General features: G+C 41.5%; 1 protein-coding gene across 1 annotated transcript; it reads right to left on the bottom strand.

Annotated features, from left to right (window-relative positions):
* Positions 1 to 313: 313 nt before the first annotated feature.
* On the bottom strand, positions 314 to 12,632 carry LOC121659878 (inactive pancreatic lipase-related protein 1-like). The gene is made up of 12 exons (XM_042018494.1): positions 12,506 to 12,632; positions 11,586 to 11,740; positions 10,986 to 11,111; positions 8,876 to 9,010; positions 7,720 to 7,828; positions 6,497 to 6,616; positions 6,149 to 6,268; positions 4,597 to 4,715; positions 3,738 to 3,867; positions 2,648 to 2,759; positions 2,150 to 2,317; positions 314 to 958 (listed from the first exon to the last, which is right to left on the bottom strand). Exons 1-12 carry the CDS (start codon positions 12,552 to 12,554, stop codon positions 895 to 897), a joined length of 1,407 nt encoding a protein of 468 aa, XP_041874428.1. The 5' UTR covers positions 12,555 to 12,632; the 3' UTR covers positions 314 to 894.
* Positions 12,633 to 15,002: the final 2,370 nt, after the last annotated feature.

Genomic DNA, 15,002 nt, shown 5'->3' with positions numbered 1-15,002 from the left:
TTAAACATAGAAGCAAGCCTGCATGTCTCTGACTAAAACTGAAATTGCTGGAGGATATATCCCTTCAGTTGTGTTAAAGCAAGGAACAGTTTGGCTTTTATGTAAAGAACTTATTTCAGCCCAGAGCATACCCACAGGTTGCTAATCTTCAGTGCTGATGTTTCTTCTTCTATTATTTACATCCCCCATCTCCCTCCCATCACCCTGTGAGAGCTGGCAGAATGCACTCAATTTAAAAAAAAGAACAAAACAGCACTGCTTTTTTTTTTTTTACTAGAAAATTAGTGCTCCAACACAAAATAAGTTGCTTTCCATCTCCACCACTGCACAGAGAATCTAAAGCCTTGCTGAGGGGTTGATGTCCTTCAGGACAGGGTGTTCTGGGAGAGGAAAGGTCACCCAGAGAGATATAAAGAGCAGCGTGCTTCAGTCTGGGGAACCTCAGGAGAAACTGAGAAAAGGTCCCCAGGAGCAGTAGGTCTGTGTAGCAGTAGATCCCCAGCACTTCTGTGAGGTTTTATCAGTGAGGATGAGCTTCCTCTGGCAGCAGAGGAGACACAGCACCCTTGTCCAGCAGAATGCTGAGGGGGATGAGGCAGGATTACATGGGGACAGAAATGAATTTGTTTCTGTTACCTGCCCCCTTTCCTCTTGCTTGAAGTTATTTTGAATCAGGCTGAAAGCAGGGGAATTCTTCAACAAGTTTTGGCACATTCACTCCTCAAGCTACTCTAAAAATTCTGTCTATAGAGAGGTACCCACAGACTTAACCTCTGCCTCCCAAACCAGCAAAAACCCACCCAAAACAACACACACCACCAGTCTTACAGCTGCAGAGTTTTAGGTATGAGTAGCTTTTATTGGTAGGAAGGATTTGGGCATCCAAATATGCTGTTAGCAAGCAGTCAGAGTCTGCAGAACATCCTCTCTCACAGTCTCAGAACCACAGAAACGGTACCTGAGGATAAAACAAATGCAAGCACCTTGAGCTGTCAGCAGTTGTTGAAATTACACAAGTGGATTTATTTTGATGTTAACCTGATTTGTCATTTGACACAACTGAACAGAGCAAACTCTGAGCTTCTAAATTTGAAATATTGCTGCTGGGGAAATCATTGATGGCCTGTATTTGTTCTGCTTCATCGCCTGCCTTACTTTAATTTTACAGTTTTTGGGGTTTTTCCCAGGTTTTGTGCTACCATCTCTATACAGATGGCCACAACTACTTGTGCAAAGGCCACAAGTCAGTAGAAGGGTGAGTTCCTTTTTACAGGAATGTCAGTAATGTGCTTTGGCATTAGAAACTACAACCAGACTTAGGAGCTGTGCTTTAAGTTTCAAGTGGTGCTGGGCTGTGACCATTTCACTTTGCTTGAAACTGTTTCCACCTCCCATTTTGTCTTTTAAGTGATGGAATTTTAACTGTGCCTTTGTAGTTAGGTCTAAAATTTACACTGTAGCTCCTGTTCTAGATACCAAATAATGGTGCGGATAAAATAAAATAACTGATCAAGAAAATGAAGGAATTAATATTTAAAAGTCCAGGCAAATTAGTAAAACTGGATCTTGCTGCTATAATCTGAACATCCAAGCCATATTTTACAAAGTCTAGAGAAATCAATTTTAGCCTTTTTCCCTCAGCTTTATACGTAGCCTTTCAGTGCAGGCTCCAAGTGTTAGTGCTCCTCATTGGAAGGCTTGTTTATTATCAGAATCCTCTTTAGTCAATCATGACAACAGGGGTCATCAATATCAGTGGAATACTTTGCTGGTTCCAGCTGATGGCAAACCAGACCCACAAATAGCCTGTTTTTGTGGACTGTGGGAGCTTGGCAAGAATGATGCTGACAATCCAAGCCAGCATTAATTTTTCTCACCCAAGGGGTTATACAGAAAGTTTGCTCTTCTAAAGCCTGGAAACATTTTCACTTTTTCTTTGAGGTTATTTAAGGCAAAGGGTTGAAGTAGTAGTGAGATGAACTATGGATGAACAGTGTCTTGAAAGGAAGGAAAGAAAAGGTTTTCTTGAGGATCTTTTCCTTTTAATGCCTTAAATAACTTTTCTTGTGAAAAGGCTTCCACTCCACTTTTAATTTTGCCACCTATGTTCTCAAGTAACTTTCAAGATTTTCCCAATGAATATACTTACTCTGTTCTATTTTGTCCAACTTCTACTGTGATAGTTGCAGCTCCCAGTTTAGGAAAAGTTGGGTTTATCCAGTTGTTGTTCCAGAGAAATTTAACCTTGGTAACTTTTCCTACATTAACTTCTGCATCAATATAAGCTGTGTAAGTGTTGTCTGGTTTGAGGGTACCCCTGTAAAAACAGCATTTTATGGATGTGAGGCATGGCAGCATTTACTGTTAATTACCAGTCCTGTCAAAGGCTCTGCTGCGGTGGCAAGAGGGTAGAAGTTCAGCAGAGAGACACTGTTTATCTTATTCTACCGTGGCAACACTATTGCCAGATTTCTGATGAAATTCATCCCAAATCGCTATTTTTCAGAGGCAGCAAAGGCAGGTGGGCCTGATCTGCTGCCTTTTTGTTTCTCTCTTCATAAGATCAATTTAAACAGAATTATTAGCTACAAACACAAATTAAGGGTTCTAGAAGAAAAAATTCCTTTCTGTTGACTCTTTGACTTACTTGGTGATCTGGTACTGCCTTGTGTTCCCACCACTGCCGTACAGGGCAACATTTACATATCCATTTACTTTGCTCTTTCCAGAGAGGGTCACGGTTACTTTGTACCTCCAAACTGCACAGAAGAAATGCAGTGACTTAGATTGTACCCAGGGAGAAACAGTCTCTAAAATACCAGATGCTAGGGGTTTTTATTTTTCCTGTCTGTACAGGTTAGTTGAGAGCAGAAGATACAAAACATCAGTGAATCAAATCTGTCATTATGTCCTAATGAGATCAACATGAGAAATGGAAGACATTTGTGTTACTTTCTGGGAGAGAAAAAAGAGAAAACTAGTCCATGCCTTGGTAAACACGATATAAATCTCAGCATTTTGACCATTAAGGTTTTCATACACAGTGAAGCTGGAAGTAAGGGGGTGTTAGGGATAAATAAGGATACAGACAGAATCTAAGCAGCATGAAAAAGTCCTGAAGCTCCAGGAAAATAATTTTTGTGGGTGGGAACTTCCTTTTAGTGTGCAATTAGCAAAAGGAGCTCAAGAAGATTCGGATTTGTGTTTACAAAGGCCACTTAAGCACTGTGTTGTGAGAGCTGGTGTCTAGGATAACCGAGGTTGTAAAGGAGGTTGTCTTGTCCATCCGGTTCTGAAACCAGGCCAGCTGTGACCAGCTTGTTCTTGGCCTTTGTCAAATGGAGTTTTTGGCATCTCCAATGATGGAGATTTCCCAGCTTCCCTGGGCCCCTCTTCTTGCATTTAGCCACTGCCTTTGTGGCTGTGATTCTCATACTGCTAAACAAGAATTTCCCTTGCTGCAACTTCTGTGCATTGTCTCTCCTCCCTTCTCCTTGCACCTTGCAATCCACTAAACATCTCAGTAACCTCCACTAGACTCTAGAGTTTGTCACCAACTTTCTTGTACTGTAGGGGCCCAAACTGGCATTAGTGGTGGAGCAAAAGAAAAAAAAGTGTGAAGAACTGAAGAGACACTGCACTGTGATGAGATCTGTTCATCTGCTAAAGTTAATTGCTCAACAGGAAAATAAAATTTTTACGAAGAGTATGTAGCAATGGAAGCATTCAAAACTCACGAGGAAAATCCCTGGCCTCTCCAGTGTTCAGGTAAAGTTTCAGGAAATCTGATTTAATTTTGTCCTTGAATTTGTCTGCGTAGTGACCCATATTTGGACATCCCTCTTCTGGGCATGGGAAACAGTTTCCCTAGTGAAAGCAAAGGTATCTATTGATAACATTATCCAGTCAGCCAAGGAAAAGAAAAAAAAATTAGTCAATGGATTTATTTTTAATATACCCACATCTGGCCCTGTACCACAGCAAGAAATTCTGAGTAACCCTTGCCATAACTTGAGAAAGGTCATAGAAGTGACCCAGCTCTTAGAGTGTAGCTCCCTGTTTGCTGGTGTGGGACAAAGAAGGGCTTCCTGACCTTGGCCCAAAAAACACTGCTCTGTCCCTGGGGCCATCTTCAGTCACCAAAGTGCTTTGATCACAGACTGACCCCATCAGGTTATCACGTGTTATTTTATTTCTTGCTGCTTCAAAAATCAGGAACTTAAGCTGTGCTTGAAAGCTCACCTGAGGGCTCCTTACTCTTTGATAAAGACATTTGGCCCTTACAGGGACAGTCTCTCCTCCTCACCTCTTCCCCGCCTGGATGCAGCAGAGGAGTCTGGGGAAGCCACGATAACCACAGTAATGCCTCAGGGCTGCCACACCAGCACAGAGCCAGGGCTCTCCCTGGCTGTTATTGCCTTTTCCTACCTTGACCCATGCCATCTGCACAAGCTGTGGCACTTTAGGCTGTCTGACACTTCTCTTATAGGTGCACTCACTGGGTGCGAGCTAGCATAAATAAATTGACTTTCAGATGCATAGGTAAGGGCCACTGTTTTCAATAGCGTCCATCCCGAAGCTCTGAGAAATACTTACTGATTGAAAAAGATCATATGAAGCACAAGGATAGCCTAAAAACCCGTCAGGGTAGATGATACTGTCCGAGTAATACTTGTAACTCCGCAAGTGATTGCAAGCCACGAAGTCCCGAGTTCCTGTGAAAAGATGCCAGGTTAGTTCTTCTTTTCTGTTACCATTCAAGGAAAGAAACCCATGTCATTGAGATGCATCATTCCTCCTCCAAATCTCGTCACAATTCTTGGAGTATCAGACATGAGGTTGGAACCGTACTTGCTTCTGATGCACTCATGCCCTAAGGAATGTCACTGGCTCAACAGGTATAAAATGCAAACTTGAAATGCTTTGTGGAGACCAACTGTGCAGTTCAGCCCAGCCCCTGCCCCTCAAAAAACACTTATTCAAGCGATCTGACCGAGTTTAACAATAGAAACGAGAGCTGCCTGAAGCAGGTCTTTTGTAGGCAACAGTTTCATTACCATAACAAAAGGAAACCAAATGAAAAGTATTTAACAGTGAACTTCCTAGGGCAGTGCTGATTTGCTCCAGCTGAGGGCTTCAAAACAAAATTATTATTATTTGGGGGGTGCTTAAGAAAGGGAGACTCTTAAAATTAAAATAATGAATATATTATTTTCCTTTGTGTTGCCTGTATTTTCCTGACTTTAGGTTAAAAAGAAGACCATATACAAGGCCGTTATTTCTTTGTGTTTTAATTCCCCATTGCTGATAACAAGTTTATTCTATCAAAAAAAAAAAGGGGGGGCGAGGAGAATGAAAAAGTAATGTCTCCAGCTGCACTGAATAAAACCTGGAGTAAAAGGCTAGTTATCACAAATCAGTTAATGGATTCCCAGAGTTAAATTGTTTGCAGTAGTGTAAGAAAGAGCTCAGATAATGTACTGAAAAATCTCCACAGCAGAAATCTTCGGGGTTTTTTTTCTTTATCTTTTTTTAATCTTATGTGCAATTTAATTTTAGAAAGACGCATAGGAATTCTCTGATACTTCGAGATTTTGTTAGAACCACGTAAAACAACAAAGAACAGCGTATCTGAGTAACTGCGTGCCAATGCCAATCTTTTTTTAGCTGCCTAAAAATAGGCACAATGACATCACTTCAATGCAACTCAGATTGTAATCGTAACTTAACAAGGAATTGAATTAATTGCTCTATCTCAGAAGAATTTCAGCTGAAGACTCTCTCAGAGGAGTAGCTGTGAACATCTTTGCCCAATTCCACCAGTGCTGCTGCTGGGCGATCAGGCACAAAACACAATGTGTTGTTACAGACCCTTCAAAATCTTTTGGCACAGCTCCAGCAACTTTTGTTTCTGCTATTAGATCCTTTGGAGGAAACACATTTTCCAGCGGCAAACCCTTGTCTTGTTTATTTTTTAATAAGCTCTGGCAAAGTGGTGTACTTTGAGCATATTAACAGTTTCACTGCAGTCTGCAGCTGCCGTTGCTGGTGGATACACCAAAAGCTGATGTAAAACACCTGAATTAAGAAAAGATAAGTGGCTACACCTTGAATTCCCCTGAATTCGTAATGCAAACAACACACTTACCTTCCCAGATGCCATCGAGATCTACGATCTGAGAAACAGGGTTCTTCCCACACCCAGGCATCTGCTCTCCTCCGTTTGGAAAAAAGTCAATGTGTCCTATGGCTGGCCTTATGCCAAAACCTGAAGCATTTGAAACAGGGGTAAGCATGTTTTAAATTAATGTTGTCTCATACCTGTAGTTGCTGGCTTAAAGTCTGCCTGTGCAAGGTGTTTTAGGACAGGAGCTGTTGGTGACTAAAGTGGTGTATTTGTTCTGTGTCTGTGACACAGCACAACAGCCTTGGTGGACAACCAGAACACTTAAGGGCATAAATAATTCATATCAGTACTGTAGAGCTCCATACTCACCTAAGTTAGGGATTGTGGGAGCTGAGTCTGTGTGGATAATGTCAACAAAGTCTGCATCAGATTTATCCAGTCTGACTTCAATTGGGGTGCCTTGGAAATAAGGTTGTGCAGGGTCCAGTCCTGAGAGAAAAAGAGTAGTGTTATGTATTTAATAAAAAATAAAGAGATGTAGCTGTAGAATCATTGTACATGGCACTGATTGATTACATATAATGAATACCACTTAATATAGTTGCTTATGGTTCCTTATATCTAAGTAACACAGGCATTAATAAAATGAGGATGTGTGCTCTCTCTTACCAAGTGGCTTTTCTCCCAGGAAGTCACCTGCAGGAAGCTTATTAAATTTTACTGCTTTACATACTTACAGCAATATTGAATCCTAACACTTGGAATTAACTTTTTTTTTTTTAATTGAACTTCTCTTTAATAAAATTGCTTGAACTGAGGTTACTGTGTCTGCATCCCAAGTAACTGATCCATCTGCGTGGTTTCTAGAGTCCCTTGCTTGAGAGTCCTCAAAGAGGAATTTCTGCTGATAGCACCCCACCTGCTTGAAGGTGTTGAAACCTGCCCATCTACTTCTGGCTCCAGTCAAATTTTGGGAAAAACATCTGGTTTTGAAGCAACAAACTTTGCTTTTGAACCTAGCAGAAAATGGAATTAATTTGCTTCCCATTGCTCCAGCAATTTCAGGTGCTTGTAAAGTCTTGCAAATGGCACAATTTTTGCTACCTTATACTTGCATCTCTTCTTGTCCCTGGGCAGCACATTTTGGGTTTGCTTTTAAACTAAATTTTGTAGACTATTAATCCAAGGTTCACCAAGCCTGAAATCCCTGAGGAAAAGTAACAACTGAAAAGGGTTGTGTTAATAATATCCAGAATTGTCTTTTATGCATGAAAGGCCACTCTGCTTAATGCACAAGGCCCTTGGCATTGCCTGTGTGATAAATAAGGAGACCAAACCCACGGCTTTAACCTCTGGAATTGCTGAACATATTGAAAAATCCCTTTGCTGTGTAACACACGTGCAAACAAAATAATCATCACTCTTTTCCTGCACTTCCCACAGCCCTGCCCCTTGGGGCACTGTGTGAAGGGGCTGAGTTCTACAATATTCCAATTACCCCTGACTACGCTGCAGCCCACAGATGCAATCATAAAGTGAGTAGCAGCATTTTGTTTAGTGGCTTTAGTGCGAGTGTGGCTGCAGTCACTGACCAGTTATTCTTCCAATGCCCGGGCGCCTCCGGCCGGCCTCGCCAGCAGCGTGTGCTCCCAGGCTGTGGCCAATGATGTGAACATCAGCTGGAGAGTATCCATATTCATCCTGCCAAAACAACAATAAATAAACATTGCCATGTCTGTTTGCATCAGCAACAGGGAAGACTTAAAAGGGGGTGAAAATCTATTTTCAGTTTGCCTGCTGACTCAGGAGCTTCTACAGGATTTCAGGGTCTGTCTGCCAGTTACTTCTGTAACTTCAACACATTTCCCAAACCTCCTTATTCAGTTGCTGCCCTTGCTTGGAGGTTGTTATAAGTCCAGAGAGCTTTGTCAAGAGTCCTGAGAGGCTTTGTATCCTTGCAGAGGGCCCCTTAAGGGTCACAGAATGCTTGTCTGGCTTGCAAGAGTCAGCCAGGCAGGAATTCTTATTTACACCTGGCAGGTTAAGCACCATGCACAGCTGGGGAGGGCTGAGAGGAGAGATGCCTTCAGCCTTTTTGGACAGGAATTCAGTAGCTGCAATGCAGATATGGAGAGGGAGAGCTGGGTCAGAGCACTGCTAGAACCACCACACTCTCTGGTTTTAGTTATAGTCCTTTTATGGGAAATGTGTGTTGAAAGTAATTAGATTAAGAGAAGGCTTCAAACAAAGCTTCACTTCCCATGTGAAGCTGGCTGCAAAAGGGGGCATGTGGCACCTCCTGTAGGTTTGGGCATTGTCCACCCTGGCTTTCCATGGGGCAGCTGGTGGATCCTGCTTGTTCCCAGCCAGTGCTGCCAGCTGGTTTTCTGGTGTTCTTGTGACCTCTTTGGTAGATTTTAGTAGGTTCTGTCTCCACAAAAAAGCAGTTTGCCATATCCATTATCTCTGCACATTTAAAATTTTACTCTGCTTTTGTTAACATCTACAGAGTAACTCTTTGGCTGTACCAAGAGAATGCCTTGTAGAATTTCCTCTCCCTAAGCTGGCAGGCCCTGCTGTTATCACACAGTCCTCTCGTTTTAAAAGAAGGTTTGTTTTCACCACAACTGATTGTGGAGTAGAGGACAATATTTTCTGCTGGTTACATCCACATTTGTGAACGTTCCAGAGCTGTATTTCTTTCAAATCAGCATTATAGCTATAGCTTTGGAAACAGCAGACTCTTACCATGAGAACATTTACAAAATAAGCCATTTCAGCTCCCACGACACGGACGTTGTTCGATGCCTGCGTGTACTGACACCTTGCACCTCTCTTCCAGTTCACACAGATGCAGTTCACATCTTCCACAGTAAGCATCCTCTGTTTTGTAAAACAAAAGTAAAAACCATGGTAAATACAGTGTGGAATTGGTTCATGTTGCTCATTGTGGCTCAACTACTAAATGTTGTGTGAACCGGTATGAGAATGTTTTGAAAACCAAAGCTGTAGCATGGATGTGTGCTCAGAGGGGTTTCTGTGATCATACAATGCTGAAATAGGGTGATATGTAATGTAGTAATCATTTCAAATACCCAGAGCAGTATTTTTTACAGAAGAGAAAGCAATATCAAGAATGAAACTCTCAATTTTTATTTTCAGTCAAACTTGGTATGTAGCACTAAATAAGACCTCTACTTGTGCACCTATTCATTTCAGTGATTTAAAAGTACTGCTTTAACTCAAATTCAATTAGAATACTTTTGACTGTAAAAGTCAAGAGTGGTTTTCTGATGCAGATTTGTAAGAAAGAGAATGTGTTTTTATAAGAGGGTGCTTGGTGTTCATTTCAGGTTTATGGCTTTATTTGGAAATATGCATATGCAGGCAAAGATTTTGCCACAGAATCAGAGGCTTTTCTGTGCTCCACTGAGCTGGATTGTATTTTGCTTTAGCAGCTAAAGTTTATGGCAACAACTGACAAAGAATGAAAAGGGCAATAAAAGTGTCTGTGACCATGCCAGAAGTGGTAAAAATCAATATGCAGATAGGATTATTGCTTAATAGGAAGGAAAGCAAGTAAGAGATACACACAGGAGGATTGATGTATTCACAATCCCCTTTGCTCCACTCCTTATTGAAAAGATTCACTGAGACCAACTTGTTTCTAAATATAAATAAACCAGAATATTGTGATAAAACACAGGCTACCGTAATAGATAAAGAATTTAAGGACTTACCTCATGCCTCTACATCCTGGAAAATGGATCAAATGGATTTAAGGGAAAAGCTGAAGCAAATTGTGAGCTATCTCATTGATTGTGAAGCTGCAGTAAAAACCCCTCTATTTTAAGAGTGCAAAATGTAAGACAGAAAATTATAAAAACGTCATTCTGCTTCTGACTCTTTAAAGAAATTATTAACTAACAAATCCAGCAATCATCCATCATTTTTCTTTTGATCTAGTATCAAAGAGAAGCAGGCAATGGGGATGTAATAAATGTGAAATACCTTGATTTTAGTTTCACGTTGTTACTCATAGTGTTCTCATAAGTAAAATAGGAATACATAATTTTAAAAAGTTGTAGTTGTGTTAATGGTTGAAAAACCTTATCCCCAAAGTGCCACCAACTGGTATTTTGCTCTGTGCTGTATGACTAGGGGCTTTCATTAGCTACAGCTGCAATATAAACATGTTTGGAGGCCTTGAGAAAACCTCAAGCTGGAATTGCACTTTGCATAAGGACAGGGTTAAGAAATAATTTGTGGAATTAGCACAAAAATCAATAAAGCAGAGTGCTTTACTACATTCAGTGCTCATAGCAAGTCCTAGATTGAAAGCTGTGTTCAAAATGCTCCCCTTGAGGTCCACTTTGGATGTGCATTTGTACATCTTTATTGCTTTTGGTAATGGCCAGCCCGTGTGCTCAGCCTCAGCACCCATGTGGCAGCCCAAACCTTTCTGATAGACCTTCCACATCTGGAAACCTGTCTCTTGGCTGTAGAAACAGGATGCAGGAGCTATGAGTCTGCACTTATTTCTGGAATCACCCCAATCCTATCCAGTATCTTCCTCCAGGGTTTGTGTTCTTTTTATCAAGAAAAAGGGCACTTACTGAGTCAAATCTTCCTGTCACTCACTTCACTAAAGAGAAAAACTGAATGCATTTTACCTCATGCCTTTCTTCAAGGTGCAAAGCTACATATTCAGTTTGGTAACAATCTGAGAATGTGACCTATTTTTTCTCTTTCTTATCACTACAATACCATGAGAAAAATTGGTTAGAAATAGAGAAAACAGGCAATTTATATGAATGTTTTTATAAATGCAAACTAAGGGTGTCCCTGTGGTACCTACCTTGCACATGTCTGACAGCCAGTTTTCTTCTCCATCGTCTACAAATCCATGTACAATAAATTTGGTCCTCCTGCTTGCGTTAAAATTTGAGTACTCGATTGTTGACTTGTCAACTGCAGAGACTTCCTACATTAATGTGGATTTTAAAATAATAAATTAGCATAGATAGTAACTTAATAAACCTTTAAATCTGCTTTCTTAAAATCTGATTTTCTTAAATAGGTTTTCAAAATTGCAAAGACCTGAACTATGGTTATCTGTGCAGGTGTTTAGAAGTTATGCAATGTTGAACTCATCTGCAAGAGTTCACATGAAGGCTTATGGTCTGTATCTGCATTCAAAGCAAGCTTTGGAACCTGTCTTAGAGCAGACAAGACTTCAGTGTGTTTTGATTTTGTCTGTGGAAAAAAATTACCCCAAAATGCTCAGTTTCCCAGTAGTTCTCAGTGGGGACCCTGCCAAGGAGCTGGAAGAGGTGGTCTTTTGAATAAGGTAGAAGTTTGGCCATTTTTAACACTTTTCAGGAACACAGCAGGAGTCTGTGTTTATTTACGATTTTTGCATGTGGTTCACTAATGTTTAAACCACTACAGCTCTTACTTGGAAGTCATCAGTGTTTTCTCTTGTGTACAGGAGGAAGTGAATGTCTATGCTCTCTGGTTTCCACGGTAATTTATAGACTGGCCTTTCCGTAGTTCCAGACCATGGCACATCATCTGTGAAGCATCCAAGCCTTTCAAAGCAAACTTCATCGCCTGTAGCATGAAGATCAGATCAATAATACGTGAAAAGGCAGAGCAGTGGAATGGTCAGAACTCAGAGCATGGCTTCTCTGGGGGTCTCTTGGTTCCTTGAAAATCCCACAGCTTACAGACAGCCCAGACCAGCAGTTGCCCTTTCCTAGATCTTGAGAGGCTGCAGGTTACCCCGAGGAAAGAAGCCACCCTATTGTTCATCAACAAAGTCTTCAGAGGCATTCCTCTGTGCTATCCTGTTCAATACCTTGGATATCTTCCCCCAGCTGTTGCTTTGCCCAAGGCAGAGACAGCTGATGAGTTTCTCCTAATGCCAGGCCAAAATATTGCAGATGATCAGCAATAAATTGAGGCTGTGCTGAACAGCTGACTGTATGTGAGAAGTCTTTTACCACAGAAGTGTCTTCTGCTGAATACAAAGCTATGCCCTCATTAGACTGCCTCCACCCCCTGCCCCTGGCTTCTTCTCCATTTCCATCACTAAGAAGAGTACAAGAAATAATTCCCTATATTTAATAGAGCAGTATCTTTGTTCTGAGATAGGAAACATCAGCTTTTCTTGCTCAGTCCTTGGGTAGGATTCCCAGAGTGGAGAAGAAAGACAACACGCACACTCACATCTCACCATCCTTGTGTGGGAAAGTGAACCACATTAACCTCAATCAGGAAGTTTTAAGGCAGCAGGGTGTAGAATAATACCTAGAAAATAGGTGGAAAATACAGCAGCAGAGAAAGGCAATACGAACACTAACCCCATATGCTTACCTTCTGCTGCACTGAGCAGAAACAGGGCAAGAATCCAAATTCCAAGCATCTGGAACAGTAGAAAGAGAAGCAGCTAGGATTTGCTAACCCACTTGTTTAGCAAGTAGCAGACTCAGCCCTCTGGTGCTGAATATTCTCAAGGTGAACAGAGTGCCTGTTGTTTCTACAGGATGTATCCCTGACTGCTGTGTGTGCCAGACAGATATGAGTCAGGTTTGTGTTTGCTTGCTCCATGGGAGATTGGAGGGCCATAAATACACTAAAGCACAGCTTAAATCCAGGGTGATTTTTTTCCTGTTGAGGCTACACTTCTAATCAGATGTATAGGAGCTACTTTAGAATTAGCATGAAGACTAGAGAACATGAGCTGCCATTCCCCTTCACACTCCTGTGCTGTGAGAAGCCACAGACCTGACAAGGTACAAGGAAAAACCCCCAGAACTGAAGTACTCACGATGCAGCCTTGAAGCTCCTGGAATTAATGTGTAGATTTTGCATGTACTTTTTATAGTCTGCTTTGTCCTTGGAAATGTTCCTAGAAAGATAGGAATATTTATTTCAGATTATAGTTTACAGCTAAGCTGGAAAACAACTTTAATGGTTGGTTTCTCTGATAGCTCCAAAATCCATGGACGTAGATTTCTTGAATCAGTGAGCTGGAGCCCACAATAGGATTGGAGCTGGCTGGTAATTCCCAGGCAGCAACTCATCAGGAGTGGGACATTAAAGAGAATTGTATAGATCTGTGTGTCTTGGCTTGGCTGGGAAGGCTTTAATTTTCAGTGTTGTATAGTTGGGGTGTAGGACCTCTACTGGGGGAGTTAGTAGGGAGCCACATCATTTCTAAATGCCCTTCCTTGCCCTGCGTCAAGTGACTTCAGATGTGAAATGCTCCTGTGTTTTCTGGGTCTGTTATCCCTTTTGGAAAACTCTCAGTGGACTTGGTATATTCTTTTCATAGTGAAAGAGTTCGACTTCCTGGTATCCCTTTAATTTCCTTGCTGAAATAAGTAGACGTAGAAGGACAGTTGTGTAACCCTTGGGATCCTTTCTATACTAGCCATGTAACCCCAGCTTTGAGAAAAGTCTTTGAGTCACGAACTGAGAGCAAACACACTGGAAATGTATACAAATACCATACAAAATTCCTCCAGACATTGGGATATGGCTGGAATACTGCAAAGCTCCATAGATTGTTCTAGTAGAAACATCAACTAAAAGGTGAAAAACAGCCTGTGCAAAGCCACAGGACTAGGTCTGGGAACCCCTTGGACCTGTTTAGGAGAAGGCTGTAAGTGAGCTCAGGAAGAAATGAGACCTGAGATGACTCCACTTATAGAGCTTTGTCAGCTTGGCTCTGCTTTATGGCCTTGTATGTTTGCAGAGTTGATGTTCCCTAATCTCCACCTCTGGGAATGACCAAATGGATACCAGGTGTTCCACTGCTATCATCTGTGCTAATGGAGTTTATTTCTTTAAACAGTAGCTAAATTTTGTTTTTTATTAAGATACCACCTTAGATATGGATTTAGAGCTCAGTGCTCTTGTCTTTAGCTGAAGTGGGATTTTGGTGTGTAAACAGGTTTGTGTCAGTGGAATCAGTACATGCCCCAGTGCACTGACAAGCTTTAACACTTGTTCAAAATGAGGAAGGAACAGTCTTCCCTCTTCAATTTAAGAGCTGGTGGAAAAGAATTGAGTTAGGATTTTATCAGTTAGTCTGCTGCTCTTTTTCAAAACTGTAATAACATGGGTCAGACAGAATAAATGGACAATTCCTTAGGCCATGGCTAGTTGGATTTCAGCTGCTTGTTTCTCTGTTGGGAGGGCTGGGATGCAGGTCCCTCAGTATGATGCAGGCTGCTCTGTGCCTGGAGGAGCTGCTCTGCTCCTTGGGGCCTCACAGCTGGGAGCTTTGGGAGAAGGATGGGTTTTGATTTTTGAAAAAAGTGATAAATTAAGGCACAACTATGTTTCTGCAATCCTGAAGAAGGTGTAGTCTGGAATAGGAAGCAGGCAGAGAGGACTGGATTTCTGGTGTTGCAGGATGCTGTGGCTCCCTCCTGGGACACTGTGGAGCTTCCCAGCATTGTTCACATTTTCCTTGCCACGTGTCAAGTCCCCAGGAGACTTGCAGGACTCAGAACTGCAGGTCTCTCTGGCTGAACCTCAGACGTGTGTTTAATTATGCTTTTAATTTTTTACAGGCTTGTGTTTATTCAAAGATACAACAGGGTTGGGGTTTTTCTTAAAAAAAAAATTCATTCAGAAGTCTATACCCATAAATGTGTTCCCATGGTATTTCTACCCCTATTTCTTAGAAATTTATCTGCCCAAGTGCTCATACATCATTTGTCAAACATGGGGAAAATGGGAGTGAATAAATTATTAACTCTTTCTTCCTATTCATTAGATCAGACCTTGGATTTTATACTTAGAAAAACATCTGCTGCCTCGATCTCTTACAGCTGCAGGAGGATCACTCATGCCATGCTTT

This window comes from Corvus kubaryi, unplaced genomic scaffold (genome assembly GCF_017639235.1).
Source record: "Corvus kubaryi isolate FWS band 111438036 unplaced genomic scaffold, C.kubaryi_AGA036_p1.0 138, whole genome shotgun sequence".
Lineage (NCBI taxonomy): Eukaryota > Metazoa > Chordata > Aves > Passeriformes > Corvidae > Corvus > Corvus kubaryi.
The sequence above is the reverse complement of the archived record's forward strand: the minus strand, read 5'-3'. Positions and strand labels throughout refer to the sequence as shown.